Below are 26883 nucleotides of genomic sequence, written 5' to 3' on the forward strand. Positions count from 1 at the left end.
CGATGTTTGTGAACTTTTCAATAAAGAATACTAAGAAAACAAAGCAGGTTTAGTAATAGAAGTATTTTTCATACAGGTGGTTAGAGTCCACAATCCATTACTCCTGGATATTGCCTTCGCTACTACTTGGAGGAGGCAAAGATTCCCAAACCCCAAGAGCTCTATATAATCCCTCCCTCCTCGCATATACCTCAGTCTTTTCTCTACCTCTGTTGGAGGTGGTTGAAAAATGAAGATGGGCATAAGTTTCTTCCGAGAGAGAAGTTTTAAGGTTGTTTTTTTTTTGTTTGTTTTTTTTTGGAGGCACAGTTTCCCTTCAGTGTGCAGTGCTTGTTAGGGGGAGGTATTTGAGGGTTGTTTAGGATTCTTTTATTCACCTCATGGGAATTTCTTCATAAACTTTCCATAATAGGTTGAAGGACTTGTCTGTTGCCTCCCTTTATGGATCTACAATATACTCGTATTCCATAACCTCTACTGATATCTTTCAGTACTAGTTTGGCTGTATGCTACTTAGATTGTGGATGAGTGTCTACTGGTTCAGATTTAGATTTTATTCTACTTTTACCAGGGGTAAAGATGGCCTTTCTACCTCAAGAAAAAACATCTAAGGGTAAATTGAAGGCCTTTAACCATTTACATTTCTCTAATAAAGTTGCTCCTTTTATCCAACGCCTGGTGCCGGTCTGGGTATTTTTGGAGAATCGATGTTTGTGCACATTAAGGACACCCACAGGGCACCTTAGTTAGGTTACAAGATACGTGCTGGGGACCTGAGCCTTGAGTACCGATTCAAGTACCGGAGGACCGGAGGTACTCTACGCTGAGTTGGGAGAGCTGGGTCCAAGAGCAAGACGTTGAATTTGTATGCCTGCACGGAGGAGAATTAGCATGGATAAGCTTTCACCCACAGTAAGTGACCTCTATGTATTTTTTGAAAATAGGCTGCTGTGGGGTAAGAAGTGCTATTTTGGAGGATTGAAGGTGTACTTACAGCTTAAGGTGTATAGTTCTACACGCTTATCGGACTGTATAGAGCAACAGTAGCCTGACTTTCCTCTGAGAAAATCTTTCCAGCTTTGGTGGTGAACGGCGCAGGAGTGTGTGTGTGTGGAGTTGGACCTTATTGAAGAGTTGTTTACAATAATGTACAACATTGTTACAAACACTACTGCCATGGAATGCTAAAAGCACATGCACGCTCCTGAACACCAATGAGCCTTCTAGGTTTACTCTGCAATAAATGGATAAGAAGAGAATGAAGAAAATGTGACACATTTAAACACCAGCTTTTTTAAGAAAGAAAAACAAAATTAAAATACTGTGGTTGAGCCTAAAGCATGCAATTTTGACTTTACTCTCCCTTAAAGGTTGAATGATTGTCAGAGTTTTTAGTTTAAACCTGAACAACCTTCTGTTTTCCTTCTAACCTGTAATAGACATTCACTGATGAAAAGAAACAGAACAATTTATTTGTTCCAATTATTTACAGTAACTGTTTAAACATTACAAAGGGCCTTTGTTTAGTAGCATGATTTTTTTTTTCTTGAAGTGTAGAAACCTAGAAATGTATCCAGCAAAACAAATATGAAATGACAAGCATTTATCTATTCTTCTCCAAGCAAAGAATTGTGTTTTGAATGTGTTTACAGTATACTGTAAAATAAAGTGATGTGCTCTTTAAAAAGCACAGCATCCCTGCTCCCCCACCCCACACATATACATATTTAAACACACACTTAAAGAAAAAAAAGAAAAAGAAAATGCTGCTACCATATAGTAATTCAGAAATTGTCTGTCTCCCAATACCCTGCTTTTCAACAAAAGATACCAAAAAGGACAAAGAAAAAAGAATTTAAGTAAATTAGAAAGTGGTTTAAAATCATATGCTCTATCTGAATGATATAAAAAAAAAATAGTTTCATATTTAAAATACGTTAATTACAATTTAGAAAGAATGTCCCTTTAACACTAATTAGGTGTTAAATTTTAATGGATATATTAAAAGTGTTTTGTCTCCGCCGTCATCAAAAAGAAGACTTTCAACACCTTGGCCTTCCCCTACTAAAAAAGCGCGCATTCAGAGCAGAGAAAAACAAACAAACAAAAAACTAGCAAATCCTTTGAACTTAACACAGCATTTTGGACAGTGTAATACAGTATTTTTGCAGATGAGGGCTCTGGCTACTTAATAATGGAGACAACTTTCAGACGGTACCCAGTTTCACTCAAGCTGTGCTATCTTAAAATTGTAGCCCTAGTAGCAGTGGTAGAGGGAGAACAAGGGGTGCAAAGCAACCAGTCTTGTGTTTTGCACCCCAATTGGGCTTAGGAGGAGGGTAAAAGGGATGACTCCATGACCCTGTCCTTTTAGACAGGCCACAGCCCAAAACTGCATAACCACACCCCCACACCACCTGGTTTTGTCCTCAGAACACCTTCCCCTGCCATGGAATACCCATCACTACACCTCCTCCAAACCTGTCCCCAACCTAAGAAACACAACTAACCCCAGAATTGTTTGCCCCCTATAAGGTTTCTGAAAGCAACACTGCTTAAAAATGATTGTAAAGTTTAATTAATAAATGCCCAGTATCTAAAATTCTTAAAAAAAACAGGGGCACTTTAATTTATTAAACTTTACAAAAGACACTTTTTTTTTTTTTTTTTTTTTTTTTAAATACTTACCTTTGCGTCATGGTAAACATATCAATCCTCTGCCCGCAGCTCCTGCTTTCTTTAGCAGATTGATGATGAATCTGGCTTCCTCCAATTATTGTGTGCCCCCTTTGGCTTCCAGCTCGTGGGGCATGCAACGATTGGAGGAAGCCTGATAGTCATTGATATACTAATGAAAGGAGCTGTGGGCGGAGGATCGACGTTATGTTTACCATAACGCAAAAGTTTTTTTTTGTTTGTTTTTTTAAAATAAGTGTCTTTTGTAAAGCTAAATGAAGTGCCGCTGTTTAAAATTTTTAGTTACCGGGTACTTATTCATTAAAAACTTTACAATCACTTTAAGGGTTAAGAGTCATTTTTTAATTGAATATTGTCAAATAAAATACAGTTCTCACAATGAACTATAGTAAGTATAGAAGCAATCATACTACAAAATGAGTAAATAAATCTATTTCAGAAAGATTCAAAAGTGCTTGCTGGATTTCATATTGACAAATATCTCACCATGGTTTTGTTCACTATGTTCCTGGAACCTTGTCAGAGTCTTCAATTAGTGTGTGACATAAGCAAGCGGATCAACTAATTTGCTAGATACTTCATCTTACATGAAATAAGACCATGGCGTTTTTAGAAAGTGCTATAGTAGATCCATTTGCCAATTTTTACAATAATCAGGATTTACGGTTACTAAAGAACACATGGGAGACTTGACAGGTTTCCATCATGTGGGCTTCTGTGCCCTTGGCCATGGATGTGAATGTTCTGGTGCTCAGACAGATTTAAAGACAGTCGACTACACAATTTATAGATAGATAATCCCTTTATTACTCATTCCCCAGTTTTGCATAAACCAATACTGTTAAATTAATATACTTTTTATCTCTATTACCTTGTATCTAAGCCTCTGCAGGCCTTATTTCAGTTCTTTTGACAGACAATGAAATATGGATATGAAAAACTTGTTACTTTTGCTATTGGTAAAAATGAGCAGAAAAAGGCCAATATAACTGAAGCGAGCGTTAATTTTTAAAGAGAGCCGACCTTCAGCTGAATTGATTAAGCTAGTGACCACAAAGAGTTAAGTTCTAATGCCCTCTCATAAGTAACTCCACGGGCATGAGCAGGTTATCTATATCGCACACATGAACTAACACCCACTAGCTTTGAAAAACTGATTAAATGCATTCAGATAAGAGGTGGTATTCAAAGGCTTATAAATTAGCATATGAGCCTACCTAGGTTTAGCTTTCAACAAATACAGAGAGAAATCAAATTTGAGGATAAAAGTAAATTGGAATTCTGAATAGATTGTCCCTTTAAACCTTTCCGGTCCTATTAATTTAATAGGAAGAAAAAAAACTCTCTATATCTCTATATCTCTATATCTCTATATCTCCATATCTCCATATCTCCATATCTCCATCCAAGTTTAGAGCGCATGAGTCTCAGCTCCTATCTTGTGTGGGTGGCCTCCAGGAAGCTCAGCTCCCGCCTTCTTTCTTGCCTCCCTCCTCGTGTTACAGGCTGTAAACTACAGGGAAGGCCACAGGCAGCAGACAGGGCATGGGACATACATCATTCTCCCGTCCCCTACGGCTCTAATTATGAGCAGCTGCCGTGTATGTGGGAGCGATATCTGCTGAAAGCAGCCGATCACTCTGTGGCCACACATACGGTCTGAACAAGTCATGTCGGAATATATCCGACATTGGACTGCAATTGGTAAAACCCTTTATCGGATATTTTCCGACATACAACCGGAAAAGGGTTAATGGTTAATCAAACTTCCTTCTGCATTAGATGTGACTGAACATAAATTGACTAACAAAAATCTATTAGCATTACAAAGTACATAGAAACAATCATCTGGTTAAAATTTGAATTAAAGTTAACACGTCTCCAGATTCTCCAAAAAGAGATACCATTTGTAAGTAGTAGACTATTTATTTGGTTCATAGACAGCATCTCACTTTGCACACAGATTCAATATTTGTAATTAATAAGCTTCACATAAAAAAACTCATTTAAATGGATATTATAAAAAAAAAATTAAAAAAAATACATGATTCAGACAACATGCATTTAAAAAAAAAAAAAAAAAAAATGTATGCTTACCTGATAAATTTCTTTTTTACCCGGATATGGAGAGTCCACAACGTCATTCCAATTACTAGTGGGATATTCATTCCTGGCCAGCAGGAGGAGGCAAAGAGCACCCCAGCAAAGCTGTTAAGTGTAACTTCCCTTACCCATAATCCCCAGTCATTCAGCGGAAAGAAAATGGGAAAAAAAAAATAAAAACACAAGGGTGAAAAAGGTGCCTGCGGTTTACTTAAAAAAAAAAAAAAAAAAAAAAAAAGGAGGAGGGTGGGGTCGTGGACTCTCCATGTCTGAAAAGAAAGAAGTTTATCATCAGGTAAGCATAAATTTTGTTTTCTTTCCTATGACATGTAGAGACCATGACGTCATTCCAATTACTAGTGGGAACCAATACTCTTGCTAGATGACAAGGAATGAACAGGGAGGGAGAAAAAAAAAAAAAGTCAGGAGGACCTAAACAGAAGGCACCACCGATTGACAAACCTCTCTCCCAAAAGAATCCTCAGCCGAAGCAAAAGTATCAAATTTGAAGAATTTTGAAAAAAGTATGCAAAGGGGACCATGTTGCCGCCTTGCTAATCTGTGGCCTTCTGACCTTTATGCTTTCCAGAGAAAACAACAAACAGGGCAGAAAAAAAATCTTTAGCAGTTTGAAGGTAAAACTTAAGAGCACTCACAACATCCAAGTTATGCAAAAGAAGGATTAGTACAAAAAGATGTTTCGATCCGACACCACCTTGGGCGAAAACCCATTTTAGTATGAAGGACCACCTTATCTGCATAAAAGATAAGGTACAGGGAAATCACTATGCAGAGCAGAAAGCTAATAAACTCTGCGAGTGGAAGAAATAGCAAGGAGAAACAAAACCTTCCAAGAGCACAATTTGATAACAACATGCATCGGCTCAAATGGAGCCTGCTGCAAAACTTTAAGAACTAGATTAAGGCTCCAAGGAGGAGCAACAGGTTTAAACACATGCCTGATTCTGACCAGGGCCTGTACAAAATCTTGAACATCTGGTAAGTCTGTCAGATGTTTGTGCAAAAGGATAGATAATGCAGAAATCTGACCCTTCAGAGTACTGACTGACTAACCTTTCTCCAGCCCATCCTAAAGAAAAGATAAAATACAGGGAATCCTTACCTGGCTCCAGGAGAAACCCTAAGATTTGCACCAAAAGATTTTTACACCATACCTTATGGTAAATCTTGTGAGTAACAGGTTTGCGAGCCTGAAGCATACCATCAATGACCGCTTCAGAAAAAACACATCCAGACAGAACTAGGTGTTAAATCTCCAAGCAGTCAGCTTATGAGAATCCAGGTTTGGATGGAGCAAAAAACCCTGAATTAGAAGGTCCTTCCTCAGAGGTAACCTCCAAGGAGGTAGAGATGACATCTTTACCAGATCCGCAAAGCAGATCCTGCGAGGCCATGCGGGAGCTATTAGGATTACAGAAGCTCTCTCCTGTTTGATACGAGCAATGACTCATGGAAGGAGAGCAAACTGAGAAAACAGATGCTAGAGAGAACATCCAAGGAAACGCTAGAGCATCTATCAGAACGGCCTGAGGATCTCTTGACATATCACAGTACTTTGGAATTTTGGTGGGACGCAGTCAGTTCCAACTCTGGAATCCCCTACCTGAGGGTCATCTGAGAGAACACACTCCCCGTCTGCTCAGAAAATCTGCCTCCCAATTGTCCACTCCTGGAATGTGGATGGCAGATAGGAGACAATTGTGAGCTTTCAACCAACCACTGCAGAATGCGAGTCACCTCCTTCATGGCCAAGGAACTCCGAGCCCCTCCCTGGTGGTTGATGTAAGCTACTGTGGTGGTGATGTTAGACTGGAATCTGATAAACCCGGACTAAAGATAATTGAGGCTATGCTGACGGGGCAATGAAGATTGCCCTCAACTCCAAAATATTTATGGGAAGAGAAAACTCTCTCCGAGACCAATGGATAAGAAGCCACTAGCTTCTTATCCATCGGATCCTTAAAAGATCAACTATCCTTATAGGAATTGTAGTTCTCTTAGCAAGAGTAGAAATAGCTCCTACTTTAGGCATAGTGCGCCATGAGTCACAAATAGAGTCAGCAACAGGAAACCTTTTTTTAAAAACAGGGGAAGGGGAAAAAGGAACCCCTGGCTTATCCCATTCCTGATCTATAATTTCAGACATCTTTCTTGGAATAGGAAAAACCTCCTCAGAAGATGGAGAATCAAACTATCCAGTTTAGACTTTGTGGGGTTGACCGCAACCGAAGGTTCAGAGTTGTCCAAAAGTAGTTAGAACCCCCTTCAGTAGTAATCTGAGGTGTTCAAGCTTAAATCAAAAATGTACCTCTGATTCTGAAGATTTTTTTATGTTAAGTGTCAGAGTCTGAGATTTCACCTTCAGAAGTTACTTAAGTATTTTCCTCAACAGACAAATGAGAAAGGATTGACTAATGCAGACTTAGAGGGGTCAGAAGCCTTGCTATCAGGCAAATGATTAGATTTTCTCATATGCTTACACGAGGCAGGGAAAGCTGACAAAGCCGCCGATACTGCAAAAATAATCTGAGTTGCAAAATCCCCAGGTAAATAAACACCCTCAGGTGGATGAGGGGACAAAGAAGGTACAGTATGAGAAACAACTAAGGCTTGGGACGTTTGAGGAGAAAGCTGAGGCATTTCACGCACAGCATTATCCTGAGAAACACTTGGCTCAGAAGGGAGAATTTTTTCTTTAAAGGGACAGTCAACACCAGAATTTTTGTTGTTTTAAAAGATAGATAATCTCTTTATTACCCAATTCCCCAGTTTTGCAGAACCAACAGTTATAATACACGTTTTACCTCTGTAATTATCTTGTATCTAAGCTTCTGCTGACTGCCCCCTTATTTCAGTTCTTTTGACATGCAGTTTAGCCAATCAGTGCTCAGTCCTAGGTCACTTTACGTGCATGAGCTCAATGTTATCTATATGAAACATGTCAACTAATGCCCTCTAGTGGTCAAAATGTATTCAGATTAGAGGTTATCTTCAAGGTCTAAGAAATTAGCATATGAACCTCCTAGTTTTAGCTTTCAACTAAGAATACCATGCCCTATTTAAAACATGAAAGTTTTTTTATGGACTTGACTGTCCCTTTAAATTTTAAAAATTTTGCGAAACATGAGAAAACTGCATAGGTAGGGCAATCTGATTCTCTAAACAAAGAGAACATCTATCCATAGAGATTGATTGATCCTGTTCTGAATCCATAGTTAAGTATAACAGGTTCACTAGCAATGACCAATAAAGAAATTTTTAATATAAAAAATAACATTCTCAAGGTTAAATATTAAACATTAAACACCACTTTAGGTTCAAATAATTTGGTCGATATGTATAAATTTTGAAAACAGCCTCAGATTGCCTGAGGCTCCTACCAGCCAGAAAAGACACCCCACTAGTAAGAGGAAAAAACTGAACTCTCTTGTAGTGATCCACTCAACTGGATAATCCGGTGAGCTGATTTAACAGAGTCGTGACAAAAAGCTTCTAGCTGAGCAAAATAACAGCTATACATTCACTCTACAACGGCTCTGCAAAAGCTGAAGTGCGGTCGTCGCATGAGTGGGACAGACAAAACTGTGCAACAGAAATTCCCTCCTTTTTAAGAAAGAGCACGAAAGTAACCCACAGTTAAAAAAAACTGCTAAAACTGAAACCGTTAAAACTACTGATTAAAATAAGCCCCATCAAAGGTAAAATACATATACAAGCATCCACACATAGAAGCATTCATGTATGGTAGGTAACTAATAAAGGAAGTCCTCTACCGTTAACCCATTGCATCCCTTAGTCAAGTGAACTCTTTTTAAAGTCTCATACTTGTATAAATAAAAAAAAAAACCACAAGTGCCTTGTCCCCAATATGAATCCTTAACTGATAAGGATTATCAAGTCCCAAAAAGGTTTTGATAATGAGGATTAACCTCTTAAGTGCTGCTGTCCTTCTGTACATAGAAGGCAAAGGCACTTACCTTAGATCCAACTGCAGGACAAATGCTGCTCCTTAGGTGTGGCAGGTACTTCACTCCATCATGGACCTGTAGAAAAAGAAATAAAAGAGTAACCAACTTTGGCTTTCTACAAAAAGGGTAGCAGAGTGTTAAAAGTAAAGCAAAGACAACCTCGCCGCATTTTAACTGCTAAAGGCCACCACTACTCTTAAGAGATTGACGCGGACACAGCTAGACCTAAATCCATGCTTGCAGGGAAAAATACCCATAAAATGATTAATATCTTCAGACACCAACTTCGCACATCCTCCACTAAAAGAGGAAAAAAGAAAAATGACTGGGGATTATGGGTAAGGGAAGTTACACTTAACAGCTTTGCTGGGGTGCTCTTTGCCTCCTCCTGCTGGCCAGGAGTTGAATATCCCAGTAGTAATTGGAATGACGTTGTGGACTCTCCATGTCATAGGAAAGAAATAAAGCATTCGGATTTTGTTTCATTATAAAAATGTACTTTGTTCTCGTATCCTTTATTGAAGAACATACATAGGAGTGTGTCTTGCACTTTTTATGGCAGCAATGTTATGCACATTTTGTCATTGACCATGCAAGACAAAAACAAATATCCTGTTTCCTTATGTGATAAGTCTGGTCACCTACTATCACAATATACGTCTATATTTAGACACAAAGATAACAAGTACTTACTTGGGAGGCTTTCTTGGCTGAGGTGTAGAAGTCCTGTATAGGAAAGTGCCTTCTGTTTCAAAATCTAAAAAAAGAGAGAAAAAAAATGGAATTGTCCTTGCAGTGCACTCATTTACAGATCTACAGCTGACAAAAATAAGATTTGCAGATGTAATTAATCTTTATCCCGAATAACTCCATTATAAAAATCTGCAGCAAACACTAAGAGGAACACTAAGCAAATTTTATGCAACTCCCTCTAATTTTTAAGCTTAGTATTAAATGGCATACGAAACCTAAAAATGTTCTTTCACGATTCAGATAGAGCATGCAATTTTAAAAAACTTATTTCTAATTTACTCCTATTATCAATTTGTATTCGTTCTCTCGGCATCTTTTGTTGAAAAGCTGGGACGCAGTACAAGAGTACCAGATGGCAGCACTATTTCCTGCCATATAGTGTTCCAGACACCAACCTAGGTATCTCTTCAACACAATATCACGGGAACAAAGCTAATTTGATAATAGAAGTAACTAAGAAACCTATAAATAGTATGCTCTGTTTGAATCAAAAGAAAATTTCTGTTTTGTATCCCTTTAATATAAAAAACAGAATTTATGTTTACCTGATAAATTTCTTTCTCCAACGGTGTGTCCGGTCCACGGCGTCATCCTTACTTGTGGGATATTCTCTTCCCCAACAGGAAATGGCAAAGAGCCCAGCAAAGCTGGTCACATGATCCCTCCTAGGCTCCGCCTACCCCAGTCATTCGACCGACGTTAAGGAGGAATATTTGCATAGGAGAAACCATATGGTACCGTGGTGACTGTAGTTAAAGAAAATAAAATATCAGACCTGATTAAAAAAACCAGGGCGGGCCGTGGACCGGACACACCGTTGGAGAAAGAAATTTATCAGGTAAACATAAATTCTGTTTTCTCCAACATAGGTGTGTCCGGTCCACGGCGTCATCCTTACTTGTGGGAACCAATACCAAAGCTTTAGGACACGGATGAAGGGAGGGAGCAAATCAGGTCACCTAAATGGAAGGCACCACGGCTTGCAAAACCTTTCTCCCAAAAATAGCCTCAGAAGAAGCAAAAGTATCAAACTTGTAAAATTTGGTAAAAGTGTGCAGTGAAGACCAAGTCGCTGCCCTACATATCTGATCAACAGAAGCCTCGTTCTTGAAGGCCCATGTGGAAGCCACAGCCCTAGTGGAATGAGCTGTGATTCTTTCGGGAGGCTGCCGTCCGGCAGTCTCGTAAGCCAATCTGATGATGCTTTTAATCCAAAAAGAGAGAGAGGTAGAAGTTGCTTTTTGACCTCTCCTTTTACCTGAATAAACAACAAACAAGGAAGATGTTTGTCTAAAATCCTTTGTAGCATCTAAATAGAATTTTAGAGCGCGAACAACATCCAAATTGTGCAACAAACGTTCCTTCTTTGAAACTGGTTTTGGACACAGAGAAGGTACGATAATCTCCTGGTTAATGTTTTTGTTAGAAACAACTTTTGGAAGAAAACCAGGTTTAGTACGTAAAACCACCTTATCTGCATGGAACACCAGATAAGGAGGAGAACACTGCAGAGCAGATAATTCTGAGACTCTTCTAGCAGAAGAAATCGCAACTAAAAACAAAACTTTCCAAGATAATAACTTAATATCAACGGAATGTAAGGGTTCAAACGGAACCCCCTGAAGAACTGAAAGAACTAAATTGAGACTCCAAGGAGGAGTCAAAGGTTTGTAAACAGGCTTGATTCTAACCAGAGCCTGAACAAAGGCTTGAACATCTGGCACAGCTGCCAGCTTTTTGTGAAGTAATACCGACAAGGCAGAAATCTGTCCCTTCAGGGAACTTGCAGATAATCCTTTTTCCAATCCTTCTTGAAGGAAGGATAGAATCCTAGGAATCTTAACCTTGTCCCAAGGGAATCCTTTAGATTCACACCAACAGATATATTTTTTCCAAATTTTATGGTAAATCTTTCTAGTCACAGGCTTTCTGGCCTGAACAAGAGTATCGATAACAGAATCTGAGAATCCTCGCTTCGATAAAATCAAGCGTTCAATCTCCAAGCAGTCAGCTGGAGTGAAACCAGATTCGGATGTTCGAACGGACCCTGAACAAGAAGGTCTCGTCTCAAAGGTAGCTTCCAAGGTGGAGCCGATGACATATTCACCAGATCTGCCTACCAAGTCCTGCGTGGCCACGCAGGAGCTATCAAGATCACCGACGCCCTCTCCTGCTTGATCCTGGCTATCAGCCTGGGGATGAGAGGAAATGGCGGGAACACATAAGCTAGTTTGAAGGTCCAAGGTGCTACTAGTGCATCCACTAGAGCCGCCTTGGGATCCCTGGATCTGGCCCCGTAGCAAGGAACTTTGAAGTTCTGACGAGAGGCCATCAGATCCATGTCTGGAATGCCCCACAGGTGAGTGACTTGGGCAAAGATTTCCGGATGGAGTTCCCACTCCCCCGGATGCAATGTCTGCCGACTCAGAAAATCCGCTTCCCAATTTTCCACTCCTGGGATGTGGATAGCAGACAGGTGGCAGGAGTGAGACTCCGCCCAAAGAATAATTTTGGTTACTTCTTCCATCGCTAGGGAACTCCTTGTTCCCCCCTGATGGTTGATGTACGCAACAGTCGTCATGTTGTCTGATTGAAACCGTATGAACCTGGTCCTCGCAAGCTGGGGCCAGGCCTGGAGAGCATTGAATATCGCTCTCAGTTCCAGAATATTTATCGGTAGAAGAGATTCTTCCCGAGACCAAAGACCCTGAGCTTTCAGGGATCCCCAGACCGCGCCCCAGCCTATCAGACTGGCGTCGGTCGTGACAATGACCCACTCTGGTCTGTGGAACATCATCCCTTGAGACAGATTGTCCAGGGACAGCCACCAACGGAGTGAGTCTCTGGTTCTCTGATTTACTTGTATCTTCGGAGACAAGTCTGTATAGTCCCCATTCCACTGACTGAGCATGCACAGTTGTAATGGTCTTAGATGAATGCGCGCAAAAGGAACTATGTCCATCGCCGCCACCATCAACCCGATCACTTCCATGCACTGAGCTATGGAAGGAAGAGGAACGGAATGAAGTATCCGACAAGAGTCCAGAAGCTTTTCTGGCCTCTGTTAGAAAGATCCTCATTTCTAAGGAGTCTATAATTGTTCCCAAGAAGGGAACCCTTGTTGACGGGGATAGAGAACTCTTTTCCACGTTCACTTTCCAGCCGTGAGATCTGAGAAAGGCCAGGACAATGTCCGTGTGAGCCTTTGCTTGAGGAAGGGACGACGCTTGAATCAGAATGTCGTCCAGGTAAGGTACTACTGCAATGCCCCTTGGTCTTAGCACCGCTAGAAGGGACCCTAGTACCTTTGTGAAAATCCTTGGAGCAGTGGCTAATCCGAAAGGAAGCGCCACGAACTGGTAATGTTTGTCCAGGAATGCAAACCTTAGGAACCGATGATGTTCCTTGTGGATAGGAATATGTAGATACGCATCCTTTAAATCCACCGTGGTCATGAATTGACCTTCCTGGATGGAAGGAAGGATAGTTCGAATGGTTTCCATCTTGAACGATGGGACCTTGAGAAATTTGTTTAAGATCTTGAGATCTAGGATTGGTCTGAACGTTCCCTCTTTTTTGGGAACTATGAACAGATTGGAGTAGAACCCCATCCCTTGTTCTCTTAATGGAACAGGATGAATCACTCCCATTTTTAACAGGTCTTCTACACAATGTAAGAACGCCTGTCTTTTTATGTGGTCTGAAGACAACTGCGACCTGTGGAACCTCCCCCTTGGGGGAAGTCCCTTGAATTCCAGAAGATAACCCTGGGAGACTATTTCTAGCGCCCAAGGATCCAGAACATCTCTTGCCCAAGCCTGAGCGAAGAGAGAGAGTCTGCCCCCCACCAGATCCGGTCCCGGATCGGGGGCCAATATTTCATGCTGTCTTGGTAGCAGTGGCAGGTTTCTTGGCCTGCTTTCCCTTGTTCCAGCCTTGCATTGGTCTCCAAGCTGGCTTGGCCTGAGAAGTATTACCCTCTTGCTTAGAGGACGTAGCACCTTGGGCTGGTCCGTTTTTACGAAAGGGACGAAAATTAGGTCTATTTTTTGCCTTGAAGGGCCGATCCTGAGGAAGGGCGTGGCCCTTACCCCCAGTGATATCAGAGATAATCTCTTTCAAGTCAGGACCAAACAGCGTTTTCCCCTTGAAAGGAATGTTTAGTAGCTTGTTCTTGGAAGACGCATCAGCCGACCAAGATTTCAACCAAAGCGCTCTGCGCGCCACAATAGCAAACCCAGAGTTCTTAGCCGCTAACTTAGCCAATTGCAAAGAGGCGTCTAGAGTGAAAGAATTAGCCAATTTGAGAGCATTGATTCTGTCCATAATCTCCTCATAAGGAGGAGAGTCACTATCGAGCACCTTAAGCAGTTCATCGAACCAGAAATATGCGGCAGTAGTGACAGGGACAATGCATGAAATGGGTTGTAGAAGGTAACCCTGCTGAACAAACATCTTTTTAAGCAAACCTTCTAATTTTTTATCCATAGGATCTTTGAAAGCACAACTATCCTCTATGGGAATAGTGGTGCGTTTGTTTAAAGTAGAAACCGCTCCCTCGACCTTGGGGACTGACTGCCATAAGTCCTTTCTGGGGTCGACCATAGGAAACAATTTTTTAAATATGGGGGGAGGGACGAAAGGAATACCGGGCCTTTCCCATTCTTTATTAACAATGTCCGCCACCCGCTTGGGTATAGGAAAAGCTTCTGGGAGCCCCGGCACCTCTAGGAACTTGTCCATTTTACATAGTTTCTCTGGGATGACTAAATTTTCACAATCATCCAGAGTGGATAATACCTCCTTAAGCAAAATGCGGAGATGTTCCAATTTAAATTTAAATGTAATCACATCAGATTCAGCCTGCTGAGAAATGTTCCCTAAATCAGTAATTTCTCCCTCAGACAAAACCTCCCTGGCCCCCTCAGATTGGGTTAGGGGCCCTTCAGAGATATTAATATCAGCGTCGTCATGCTCTTCAGTAACTAAAACAGAGCAGCCACGCTTACGCTGACAAGGGTTAATTTTGGCTAAAATGTTTTTGACAGAATTATCCATTACAGCCGTTAATTGTTGCATAGTAAGGAGTATTGGCGCGCTAGATGTACTAGGGGCCTCCTGAGTGGGCAAGACTCGTGTAGACGAAGGAGGGAATGATGCAGTACCATGCTTACTCCCCTCACTTGAGGAATCATCTTGGGCATCATTGTCATTATCACATAAATCACATTTATATAAATGAATAGGAATTCTGGCTTCCCCACATTCAGAACACAGTCTATCTGGTAGTTCAGACATGTTAAACAGGCATAAACTTGATCAGAAAGTACAAAAAACGTTTTAAAATAAAACCGTTACTGTCACTTTAAATTTTAAACTGAACACACTTTATTACTGCAATTGCGAAAAAACATGAAGGAATTGTTCAAAATTCACCAAATTTTCACCACAGCGTCTTAAAGCCTTGAAAATATTGCACACCAATTTTGGAAGCTTTAACCCTTAAAATAACGGAACCGGAGCCGTTTTAAGCTTTAAACCCCTTTACAGTCCCTGGTATCTGCTTTGCTGAGACCCAACCAAACCCAAAGGGGAATACGATACCAAATGACGCCTTCAGAAGTCCTTTATAAGTATCAGAGCTCCTCTCACATGCGACTGCATGCCATGCCTCTCAAAAACAAGTGCGCAACACCGGCGCGAAAATGAGACTCTGCCTATGCTTTGGGAAAGCCCCTAAAGAATAAAGTGTCTAAAACAGTGCCTGCCGATATTATTATATCAAAATACCCAGATAAAATGATTCCTCAAGGCTAAATATGTGTTAATAATCAATCGATTTAGCCCAGAAAAAGTCTACAGTTTAAATAAGCCCTTGTGAAGCCCTTATTTACAATCGTAATAAACATGGCTTACCGGATCCCATAGGGAAAATGACAGCTTCCAGCATTACATCGTCTTGTTAGAATGTGTCATACCTCAAGCAGCAAGGGACTGCAAACTGTTCCCCCAACTGAAGTTAATTGCTCTCAACAGTCCTGTGTGGAACAGCCATGGATTTTAGTTACGGTTGCTAAAATCATTTTCCTCATACAAACAGAATTCTTCATCTCTTTTCTGTTTCTGAGTAAATAGTACGTACCAGCACTATTTGAAAATAACAAACTCTTGATTGAATAATGAAAAACTACAGTTAAACACTAAAAAACTCTAAGCCATCTCCGTGGAGATGTTGCCTGTACAACGGCAAAGAGAATGACTGGGGTAGGCGGAGCCTAGGAGGGATCATGTGACCAGCTTTGCTGGGCTCTTTGCCATTTCCTGTTGGGGAAGAGAATATCCCACAAGTAAGGATGACGCCGTGGACCGGACACACCTATGTTGGAGAAAGAATGTTTCTTATTTTTACTGTACAGTACACAAATGCATTTTGAATATATATATCCAAGCCAGGATGCTTTGGACTTAATATGGCCCTTTAAAAATGTGCAACATAGAAGATATAAATAATCCCAAAAAATACATTTAACAAAAATCGCAAAGGGGTTAAAACAAAACTGTTTGGAAACCACAGAGCATTGCCAGTCCCGAGCAGAAATTGCTGCCGACCTTCACAGGGTTTGAACACAGAGTTGGGGTGTTGCTAGTGATAAAATTACATGCTCTTACAAATTACAACATTATTATGGACCTTTAAACTCCGTATTTTGGGTTTAACTCCTGAGATTGTGATTAGTTAAAAACATAGGCAAAGTCAAGCATGTGGTATGTTTCAGATTTGAGTAAGTGCCTTATCTTTTTATGGTCTACTTAAAAGGGACATTAAACACTAAATAAATGCTAGATAGAATGATGTTTTTAAAATAAAATAAAAATATTTGTCTGAGAATATGTAGATGTATTTTTTAAAGTTTCATTAGTTTAAATCTTTACACTTGTCACCATTAATGTTTATAAAACACTGGGAGCTGCCATATTGTAACTTAGGTAACCTTCTCTTCTATTACCAATTAGGTACAGTTATAAATAGGTCACTAGAGTGCAGCCAATGGCTGTGTGGAATATGTGTTCCGCTCTTTATTCTGAAATTGTGATAATTTCAGTTCCTGTTAGAAATAGAATTACAGAACAGGTGACAGATAATGAAATTATACTGTAGAGTTTTTTTATATATACCTGATTTTATATCTCAAAGTGCAACTCCTCTAGTCAGTGCCCATATCCTTACCTGGAATGGCCGTAGACAGCCTGTGTGTTTAATACTTTAGCAGGAGTTAAAGCACAAAAGTGAGATGGGAATTATGTACATAAAAGCTGCTCTTAATACATTTTCTTTAGTTTAGAACATACCTTTAAGGTTTAATCAAAAAATGTTATAAGGACTGCCAAGAACACAGAATTCACAGATACAATAACTGTACTATGCCCTGCATGACCATGATGTGCCCTAGTGACACCTACATAAAGTTATTAAAAAAAACTTGAAATATATCACAGGTTAAAACTGCACTTGAATTAACAAGCTTGGTCAGCCTGAGGTCCAGGGCTACAGTACTGCACTTCAACTAGACCGGTGCATCTCCTAACTGAAGGATGGGCATATGTAAAACATTTCCCAAACTTTCCCACACGAGTCTGTACTAGAACAGTACACCATTCCACCTCTTCAATGCATACACCACACACTGTGCATGCCAAAATAACTGGTCACACAAAAGCCCAAACCATTTGCTTAAAATCTAGGAGCCAGTAAGTGTCAGGGTTTCAAGGGTAAAAAAAACCCAAAAAAAACAAATACTGCTTACCAGATAATTTCCTTTCCTTCTGTATGAGGAGAGTCAACGGCTTCATTCATTACTTGTAGGAATACAGAACCTGGTCACCAGGAGGAGGCAAAGAAACCCCAGCCGAAGGCTTAAATACCTCCCCAACTCCCCACATCCCCCAGTCATTCTGCCGAGGGAACAAGGAACAGTAGGAGAAATATCAGGGTATAAAAGGTGCCAGAGGAATAACAAAAATTTAGGTCCGCCCAACAGAGAAAACTGGCTGGGGCCATGGACAGAAGGAAAGGAAATGATCTGGTAAGCATAATTTATGTTTTCCTTCTGAATATGAGGAGAGTCCACAGCTTCATTCATTACTTGTGGGAAACATATACCCAAGCTCTAGAGGACACTGAATGAAAACGGGAGGGTAAAAAGAGAGGCGGACCCTATTCTGACGGCAAAAGGATAGGGAAGTGGAAGAAGGATAGGGAAGTGGAAGAAGCCTTCTGCCCTCTACGCTTCCCAGAATAGACAAACAGGGATGAAGTCTGTCTAAATTCCTTCGTAGCCTGAAGATAGAATTTCAAAGCCCGAACCACATCCAAATTATGAAGTAGGATTGGGACACAAGGAAGGAACCACAATCTCCTGATTTATGTTGCGATCAGACACAACCTTAGGGAGAAAACCCAACCCAGTACGAAGAACAGCCTTATTAGCATGAAAAACTAGGTATGGAGGCTCACATTGCAAGGCCGCCATCTCAGACTCTGCGTGCCGAAGCAATAGCCAGTAGAAAAAAGACGTTTCACGACAGTAATTTAATGTCAACCAAATGCATAGGCTCAAACGGAGTCCTCTGCAAAACCTTAAGAACTAGATTTAAGCTCCAGGGAGGAGTGGTAGGTCTAAACAGAGACCTGATTCTAGACAGAGCCTGAACAAAAGACTGTACATCAGGAAACTCAGCGAGCCTCATGTGCAATAACACAGATAGAGCCGAAATCTGTTCCTTTAAAAAGGAACTAGCGGCAAGTCCCTTCTACAAACCATCATGGAGAAAGGAAAGAATCCTGGACACCTTGACCTTATGCCAGGGGAATCCACGCTCTTCACACCAGAATAAGTAGGTCCTCCACACCTTATGATAGATGTGACGGGTGACCGGCTTGCTAGCTTGAATGAGAGTATCAAATCACTCTCTCAGAAAAAACCTCTCTTGGCTAGGACGTTCAATCTCCAAGCAGTCAGCCTCAGAGAATCTAGATTCTGATAAACATAAAGGACCCTGTTCCAGCAGATCCCTGCGACAAGGTAACCTCCATGGAGGAGATGAAGACATCCCCACCAGATCCAAGAACCACATCCTTCGCGGCCACGATGGAGCAATTGGAATAGCCGAAGCTTGCTCCTGCTTGATGTGGGCCACTACCTGAGGGAGAAGTGGTAACGGTGGAAAAATGTAAACTAGGCAGAACCTCCAAGGCACTGCTAATGCATCTATCAGCTCTGCCCAAGGATCCCTGGACCATGACCCTTATCTGGGTAGCTTGGTATTTAGTCGGGACGCCATGAGATCCATCTCCGGCGTCCCATCTATTGCAAATCTCTGCAAACACCTGGGGATGGAGAGACCATTCCCCCGGATGAAAGAATAGTCTGCAGAGAAAATCCGCTTCCCAGTTGTCCACACCTGGAATGTGGATTGCTGACAGTGAGCAGTTGTGGGCCTCCGCCCATTCCAGAATCCGAGATACTTCCCTCATTGCTAGGGAGCTCCTTGTTCCCCCTGATGGTTGATGTAAGCCACGAGGTTATGTTGTCTGAATGGAATCTGATAAACTGGGACAAACCCAGAAGAGGCCACGCCTTCAGAGCACTGAAAATCGCTTGAAGTTCCAAAATGTTGATCAGGAGGAGAGATTCCTCTCGAGTCCACAGGCCCTGTGCCTTCCTGGCACCCCAAACAGCTCCCCATCCTGATAGACATGCGTCCGTAGTCACAATCTCCAAGGATGGTCTCAAGAAGGATGTCCCTTGCGACAGGTTGAGATTGAAGAAGAAATAGAAGAGCTCTTGAATGGCCCTCTGCCAGCCGACAGGACAGAGCCTGAACCAGAATTTCGTCCAAGTATGACGCTATTGCAATACCTCTGGATCTCGCCACCACGAGCAGAGCCCCCAGAACCTCCGTAAAGACTCTTGGGGCAGTAGCTAGCCCAAATGGAAGAGCAAAAAACTGGAAGTGCTGGTCCAGAAACCCAAATCTTAAGAACTTGAAGTGATCTTGGCACATGAAGGTAAGCATCCTTCAAGTCTATTGTAGTCATGAACTGTCCACTCTTGTACTAAGGGCAGAATAGACCTCATTGTCTCCATCTTGAATGATGGGACCGACAGGAACATGTTTAAGCACTTTAGGTCCAGAATCATGCACCCTAGAAAAGCTTCTTGTTTTTCTGGTCTTGAAGACAGGTTTGATAAGAGGAATCTGCCCCTGGGGGGATGAGATTAAAAACCTATCCTGTAACCTTGTGCGATGACCTCCAGAACCTAAGGGTCTTGTACGTCAAAAAGGAGAGTCTGCCCCAAACACGATCCAGCAACGGATCGGGGGCCACCCCTTCATGCAGATTTTGTTTTGGTGGGCTTCTTGTTCTGCTTGGACTTATTCCAAGATTGAGACATTTCATGGAGAGCTGCTGGTGTTGGGATTTATCCGAACTAAAGGGATGAAAATTAGGACCCTATCCATTAGGTTTATTTTTATCCTGTGATAGAAAGGCACCTTTGCCCCAATTAACTGTGAATATGATTGAGTCCAAGCCTGGACTGAAAAGAATCTTCCCCTTAAATGGAAGGGAAAGTAATCAAGATTTTGAAGTCATGTCCTCAGCCAGAGTACCCTACGGGCTAGAACAGAAAAACCTGATCTCTTGGTATTAAGGCAAATGATCTGCATATTGGCATTGCAGATAAAAGAATTGGCTATCTTGGAACACCTTGTAAGTGGTGACTTGCTGAGCAGAATATGGCCATATTATGTGACTAATTTAAAAGTAAAAAGTTTTTTGCAGGCAATTTTTTGCTGCATTTATAATATGTGGTCTCATTTGTTTGGATATGCGCAAATACAGTTTGTCTTGTATTTACTTTGGTCATTTTGGCAGCACTCCCACAATGTGTGCTAATATATAAAAAAAATTGTTAGGTGTGCTTAACCAAACCCCCTTGTTGTATTTCTTAAATTTAAGGGAGACTGACCAAATCCCTTTGGTTAAAGCACAACACCATGCTCAGGTGTGTTACAGACAATGTAATTGAGTCTGTGCAGTTATCCAAAATTGAAAGTAAAACCTGAATGTTCCAACATCTGCCTGAGCCTCATCTCACAACATAAAAACATAAAGCAAATTATGCATCAATCCCCCCCTGTTCAATAATCCCCTTCAGGAAATATTAACCTTTGATTTAATACAGATAAAATGAGTCACACTGTATCCCTGTCTTCTTGCGTTATCATACGAGTATAAAATGAAATGATCGGAATCACCGAATGACCGGAATCACCGCCATGGAACAGACACACAGCCTCTCAAGTTTGACAGTCTTGTAGCATCGCACCTGACATGGACTTGAGTAATAGAAGCAGGCAGTGAAACTCGTCAACACTGATTGCTTAGAAGCTGTTAATACGAGTCTGGATGGTTTCGCAGGAAGACTCTCCCTGTATCTCCAGACCCTAACATTCGTCAATGCTCTCACTGAGAGGCTGACAAGACTACTTAAAACTCCAGTCCCATGCCGAAGGGTACTACCCTCCATAAGAGACTACTCCAAATCTTCTGACACTTCTCTGCCATCCTCCTGTAATGAAAGGCAAATAATGACTGGGGGATGAGGGGAGTGGGGGAGGTATTTAAGCCTTTGGCTGGGGTGTCTTTGCCTCCTCCTGGTGGCCAGGTTCTTTATTCCCACAAGTAATTAATGAAGCCATGGACTATCATATTAAAAAGGAAATAATTTATTGGTCCTGGCATATGGGTTTGACACTCCTGGGTACTAGCATAATTCCTATTAAGCTCTGCACCATTGGATTTTGCTGCAATAAGGAGGGTGACCTACTCTATTATAACCAGCCTGCTACTGGGAAGCATAATTCCAAGCATGCAGAGGCTCTGGAGTGCATAAAACATTAGGCAAAAGCGGATTGAATTGGCAAAGATCCAAAAAGCATTGACACAAAATAGTAAATTCTATATGTAATGCCATGTGACAGCATCCAATCATGTATATATGTAATGCTCACTGACTCCAGTATATAAGCAATATACTATGCGGTCTGCAATCCCCAATCTAAGTGTCAAGTATCCATAGCGGTGTTGGGGGCTCCAAACCTGGGCGCAAGGTACTAACTTAGAAGCCAGTCGTGCTCTGATGCCTTGGTTTGCCAAGTTATACCATTGAAAAACAAATGGTAGCAAACAAGATCTTAATCCATTCTAATAAAGTTCAGACTCTGCCGATATGTTAATCTATTGTAAATCTGAAGAAAATGCTTAATTAAAAATGCAGTTCCTGTCCCTTTAACATACAGTATATGCACATAAAATAAAAAAATCTTAAATACAAGTCACCTTTTAAAATGTCATGGTTATACAAACAGGGAAGGTTACTCTATAATACAAAACTGAACAAGTATTTAAAATAAACTATCATTTTGTAGAGAAATGTGTGTTCTATAAACAAGGGATCCTAGGAGAGGTAATGTCTCACAGACTTGCAGCTTTTAACAGGCCTTTAACAGTCTGTACATTTGGCTTAAAGATTATCTTAGGTGGAATTACATCTTGCAAGGATCCAGATTTGAAAGAGTGCCAAGTATGAATTACGTTTTTCTCCCTGAGAGGCTGAGCAGGTGACCATGGATATTTGAGAAATCAGAAGAATAAATTCACATGAAAAAAGCAAAATAAAAAGTAAATGAGAAAATTACTTAAATATACCAATAAATATTCACCAAAAACATGTAGCTGATTTTGTGAGTTTTTCTTGAAAGTGGTTAGACACATCTGTAATAGATAGATACTATCTAGTATGATATTGTTTTTCCTCCTGTCCAGTAGTTTTTTCAAAGCTATTCAACGATTTGAAAAAAAAAAAAAAAGTTGCCAGATGCTTAAAAAGGATATAAAATACAATTTTTCTTTCATAATTCAGATAGAGCATCCGATTTTAAATAAAATGTCAATTTACTTCTATTATATAATTTGCATCAATCTCTTTGTATCCTTTATTGAAAAGCATTCCTAGGTAGACTCAGGAGAAGGGCGCTAGCTGGTAATTGGTGGCTGGACATATATGCCTCGTTATTGGCTTATCAATGTGTTCAGCTAGCTCCCAGTAGTGCAAGGCTGCTTGTTCAAAATAAAAAAAAAATATTACAAGAATGAGCCAAAATTTTGTTTCATATCCCTTTAAGCTCGTCCTCTCCATACTGGGCGCTGCCATCTTCAAACTTCGGTATTCACACCCACTGTGAAAGAAGCAGCATGTATTTTCAGATTTTCGCTAACACTGGCTTTTCGGAGCATTACATTTTTTGCAGTGGATGCATTGCTCTATATCAGTGTTTCTCAACTGTAGTCCTCAGGACCCTTAACATGCCAGATATTCATTCTCAGGTGACAATCAGCTGATCAGTAACCATGGTTACTAACCTGCTCTCACCCATCAGATTATTTCACCTGGGCTCTAGTTAAGATATAATGAAACTCTGGCCTGTTAAGGTTCCTGGGGACTAGAGTTGAAAAACACATCTATATTATTCCAGATTCCATTTATGCATATATTGTTTTGTAACTTAAAAATGTAAAGCTTACATTTTGTATCACACATGCTATAGCCAAGCAAATGAGAAAACTAAAAAAGCAACAATATCACTGATCTGTGAGTCTTCACCAGTTCTGTCCCACACGAAGAATGTGTGCTCCAAGATGGCAGCCCCCTGTATGAACAGGCAGAGCTTCAGCTTATGAAGGCTTTTAAAAAAAAAAGGTCTTAAAATGGGAGAACAGCTTTGAAGAGAGCTGCAATCACAAGAACAAATACAATAAGACTGATTAGTAACCATTCTATTGCCAAGCAGTTTTAAGGACCAGTCAACAGAGTAGATTTGCATAATCAACAAATGCAAGATAACAAGACAATGCAATAGCACTTAGTCTGAACTTCAAATGAGTAGTAGATTTGTTTTCTGACAATTTTAAAAGTTATGTCTTTTTCCACTCCCCCTGTACCATGTGACAGCCATCAGCCAGTCACAAATGCATACACGTACCATGTGACAGCCATCAGCCATTCACAAATGCATACACTTATTATTGCACATGCTCAGTAGGACCTGGTGACTCAAAGTTTAAATATAAAAATACTGTGCACATTTTTTTAATGGAAGTAAATTGGAAAGTTGTTTAAAATTGCATGCTCTATCTGAATAATGAAAGTTTATTTTGATTGAGTGTCCCTTTACTGTCTATTTAAATTGATTATTCTACACATCACACAGAATAAAATGCCAATTAAGTTTTTTGTATAGTGTCTCTCTATATATCTATATCATTAATGGAAGTGACCAGCTGTCATCCACCGAGACTCAAACGTGCATTGCCGGTGATCTGTTAAGAGGGCGAACTTTGGAAAACAGCGAACCATGTCACTTCCTGTGACGTTACATCAGCCGTTTCACAAATTTTGGACTTAATGCGCATGCATGCCAGCCTCATCACATACCTGGCCGCATGTGTCACTGGTAAAATATTTAGAGCTGTGAAATTCCGGAACCCTTTCTAGAGCGCATGCGTTGAATTTTGTATCACAAATGGTGCGCTCATGGATAGCCGTTTATTTTATTCGTCTCCTCTGCAATATTCGGAACTTCGCCCCCCGCCCCCCCCCTGCAACTACTCCCATTACTACTATTACTCTATAGCTGAGTCTCCGTGCTTGTGCATGACAAACAGCCACTCGGCTATCGCCACTGCTTCTTCTGCTGATCCAATGCAGCTTTTCACAGGCTCCCTTCAATGTCATTGTGTTTCATACATCTCCAATTCATTGTTCTCTTTGTTAATCAACCAATAGATTTATTGCTGCAACAAATATTTAAACAGGTTGCAATATGATCCAATAAAAATGCATTGTTGCAGCAATAAATCTATTGGTTGATTAACAAAGAGAACAATGAATTGGAGATGTATGAAACACAATGACATTGAAGGGAGCCTGTGAAAAGCTGCATTGGATCAGCAGAAGAAGCAGTGGCGATAGCCGAGTGGCTGTTTGTCATGCACGAGCACGGAGACTCAGCTATAGAGGAGTAGTAGTAATGGGAGTAGTTGCAGTAGGGGGGGGGCAGAGTTCAGAATATTGCAGAGGAGCCGAATAAACAGCTATCCATGAGCGCGCCATTTGTGATACAAAATCCCACAGCTAAATATTTTACCATTCACGTATGCGGCCAGGTGATGTAAGTCACAGGAAGTGACATGGTTCGCTGTTTTCCAAAGTTCGCCCTCTTACCAGAACACCGGTATCACAGCTGAAAAGGGTGGTCCGTAACAATATGTAAGAAGAGAAAAAGAACTAACAACTCACAGATGCAGTTAAAGGGACACTGAACCCAATTTTTTTCTTTCGTGATTCAGAGAGCATGCAATTTTAAGCAACTTTCTAATTTACTCCTATTATCACATTTTCTTCATTCTCTTGGTATCTTTATTTGAAAATCAAGAAAGTTTAGATGCAGGCCCATTTTTGGTGAACAACCTGGGTAGTTCTTGCTGATTGGTGGATACATTCACCCTCCAATAAACAAGTGCTGTCCAGGGTTCTGAACCAAAAATTGGCAGGATCCTTCGCTTAGATGCCTTTTTCAAGTAAATATAGCAAGAGAATGAAGAAAAAATAGAAGTAAATTAGAAAGTTGCTTAAAATTGCACGTGCTATCTGAATCACGAAAGAAAATTTTTTGGGTTTAGTGTCCCTTTAAGATTCAGACAGAGGTTACGGAGCAACTCACCTACAGCAGGCTTTAGAAGTAACGGATGGTTTAACACAAGCATTGAAGAAGTCCATAAAAGAGAAAGGTGACACAAGGATGATCTTTACTACTACTTTTACCCCTGAAAGACTGGGTTTCTCACAAACCTTGAAAGAAAATTGGGACATCATCTCCACTGATACATCCCTGCCACTTACACAGATGGAAGCTCCTATGGTTGGGTTTAGAAGGGGGTCGGTCTTTGAAGGACCTATTGCTACGACCTGACTATAAGGAAAGTTATACTCAAAGAACCTAGTTAAGTACCTCCAAACGTGCACCACTAAGTTTATTGTATACCTCCTGCATTGCCCATGTGGCAAGTTTTACGTGGGTAAGACCCAGGATGATCTGAGGACCCGAATGGCAAACCACCGGTCGGCAATCCTGGCAGCCATTAAAAATGGTGAGTCAGAACATGCTATGGCCAGACATTTTCTGGAATATAAACATGCCATTTCGGACCTCAGATACATCATAATAGACCACGTACCCTTGAGGCCAAGGGGTGGCGATAGAGCTAGGAATCTTTTACAAATGGAATCCCATTGGATTTTTTATTTGGATACTTAATCCCCTAAGGGTTTGAATGTACATCTGGATTTTCAGTGTTTCTTGTAATGGCTCCTAGCATATCTATTCACCTATAAAAGGTTGTTTTCTGTGATATCAATTGTATAGGGAACTAGTTATGTAAATTGTAGTTCATTGTCCCCTTACAGTAGAAAAACAGAATTTATGCTTACCTGATAAATTACTTTCTCCAACGGTGTGTCCGGTCCACGGCGTCATCCTTACTTGTGGGATATTCTCTTCCCCAACAGGAAATGGCAAAGAGCCCAGCAAAGCTGGTCACATGATCCCTCCTAGGCTCCGCCTTCCCCAGTCATTCGACCGACGTAAAGGAGGAATATGCATAGGAGAAATCATATGATACCGTGGTGACTGTAGTTAGAGAAAATAATTCATCAGACCTGATTAAAAAACCAGGGCGGGCCGTGGACCGGACACACCGTTGGAGAAAACAGAATTTATGTTTACCTGATAAATTTCTTTCTCCAACGGTGTGTCCGGTCCACGGCGTCATCCTTACTTGTGGGATATTCTCTTCCCCAACAGGAAATGGCAAAGAGCCCAGCAAAGCTGGTCACATGATCCCTCCTAGGCTCCGCCTACCCCAGTCATTCGACCGACGTTAAGGAGGAATATTTGCATAGGAGAAACCATATGGTACCGTGGTGACTGTAGTTAAAGAAAATAAATTATCAGACCTGATTAAAAAACCAGGGCGGGCCGTGGACCGGACACACCGTTGGAGAAAGAAATTTATCAGGTAAACATAAATTCTGTTTTCTCCAACATAGGTGTGTCCGGTCCACGGCGTCATCCTTACTTGTGGGAACCAATACCAAAGCTTTAGGACACGGATGAAGGGAGGGAGCAAATCAGGTCACCTAAATGGAAGGCACCA

General features: G+C 40.9%; 1 protein-coding gene across 15 annotated transcripts in view; it reads right to left on the bottom strand.

The window, feature by feature from the left end:
* Positions 1–26883, bottom strand: part of SVIL (supervillin) — a 766609-nt gene that overhangs the window by 531797 nt on the left and 207929 nt on the right. For all 15 annotated transcript variants that reach the window (XM_053713887.1, XM_053713886.1, XM_053713892.1 and 12 more), the window contains one exon: positions 9483–9546. In XM_053713887.1, coding sequence (XP_053569862.1) covers positions 9483–9546 — 64 coding nt within the window. The remainder of the gene's footprint in view (positions 1–9482; positions 9547–26883) is intronic.

The sequence above is a fragment of the Bombina bombina genome, chromosome 5 (assembly GCF_027579735.1).
Source record: "Bombina bombina isolate aBomBom1 chromosome 5, aBomBom1.pri, whole genome shotgun sequence".
In the NCBI taxonomy this organism is placed as follows: Eukaryota; Metazoa; Chordata; class Amphibia; order Anura; family Bombinatoridae; genus Bombina; species Bombina bombina.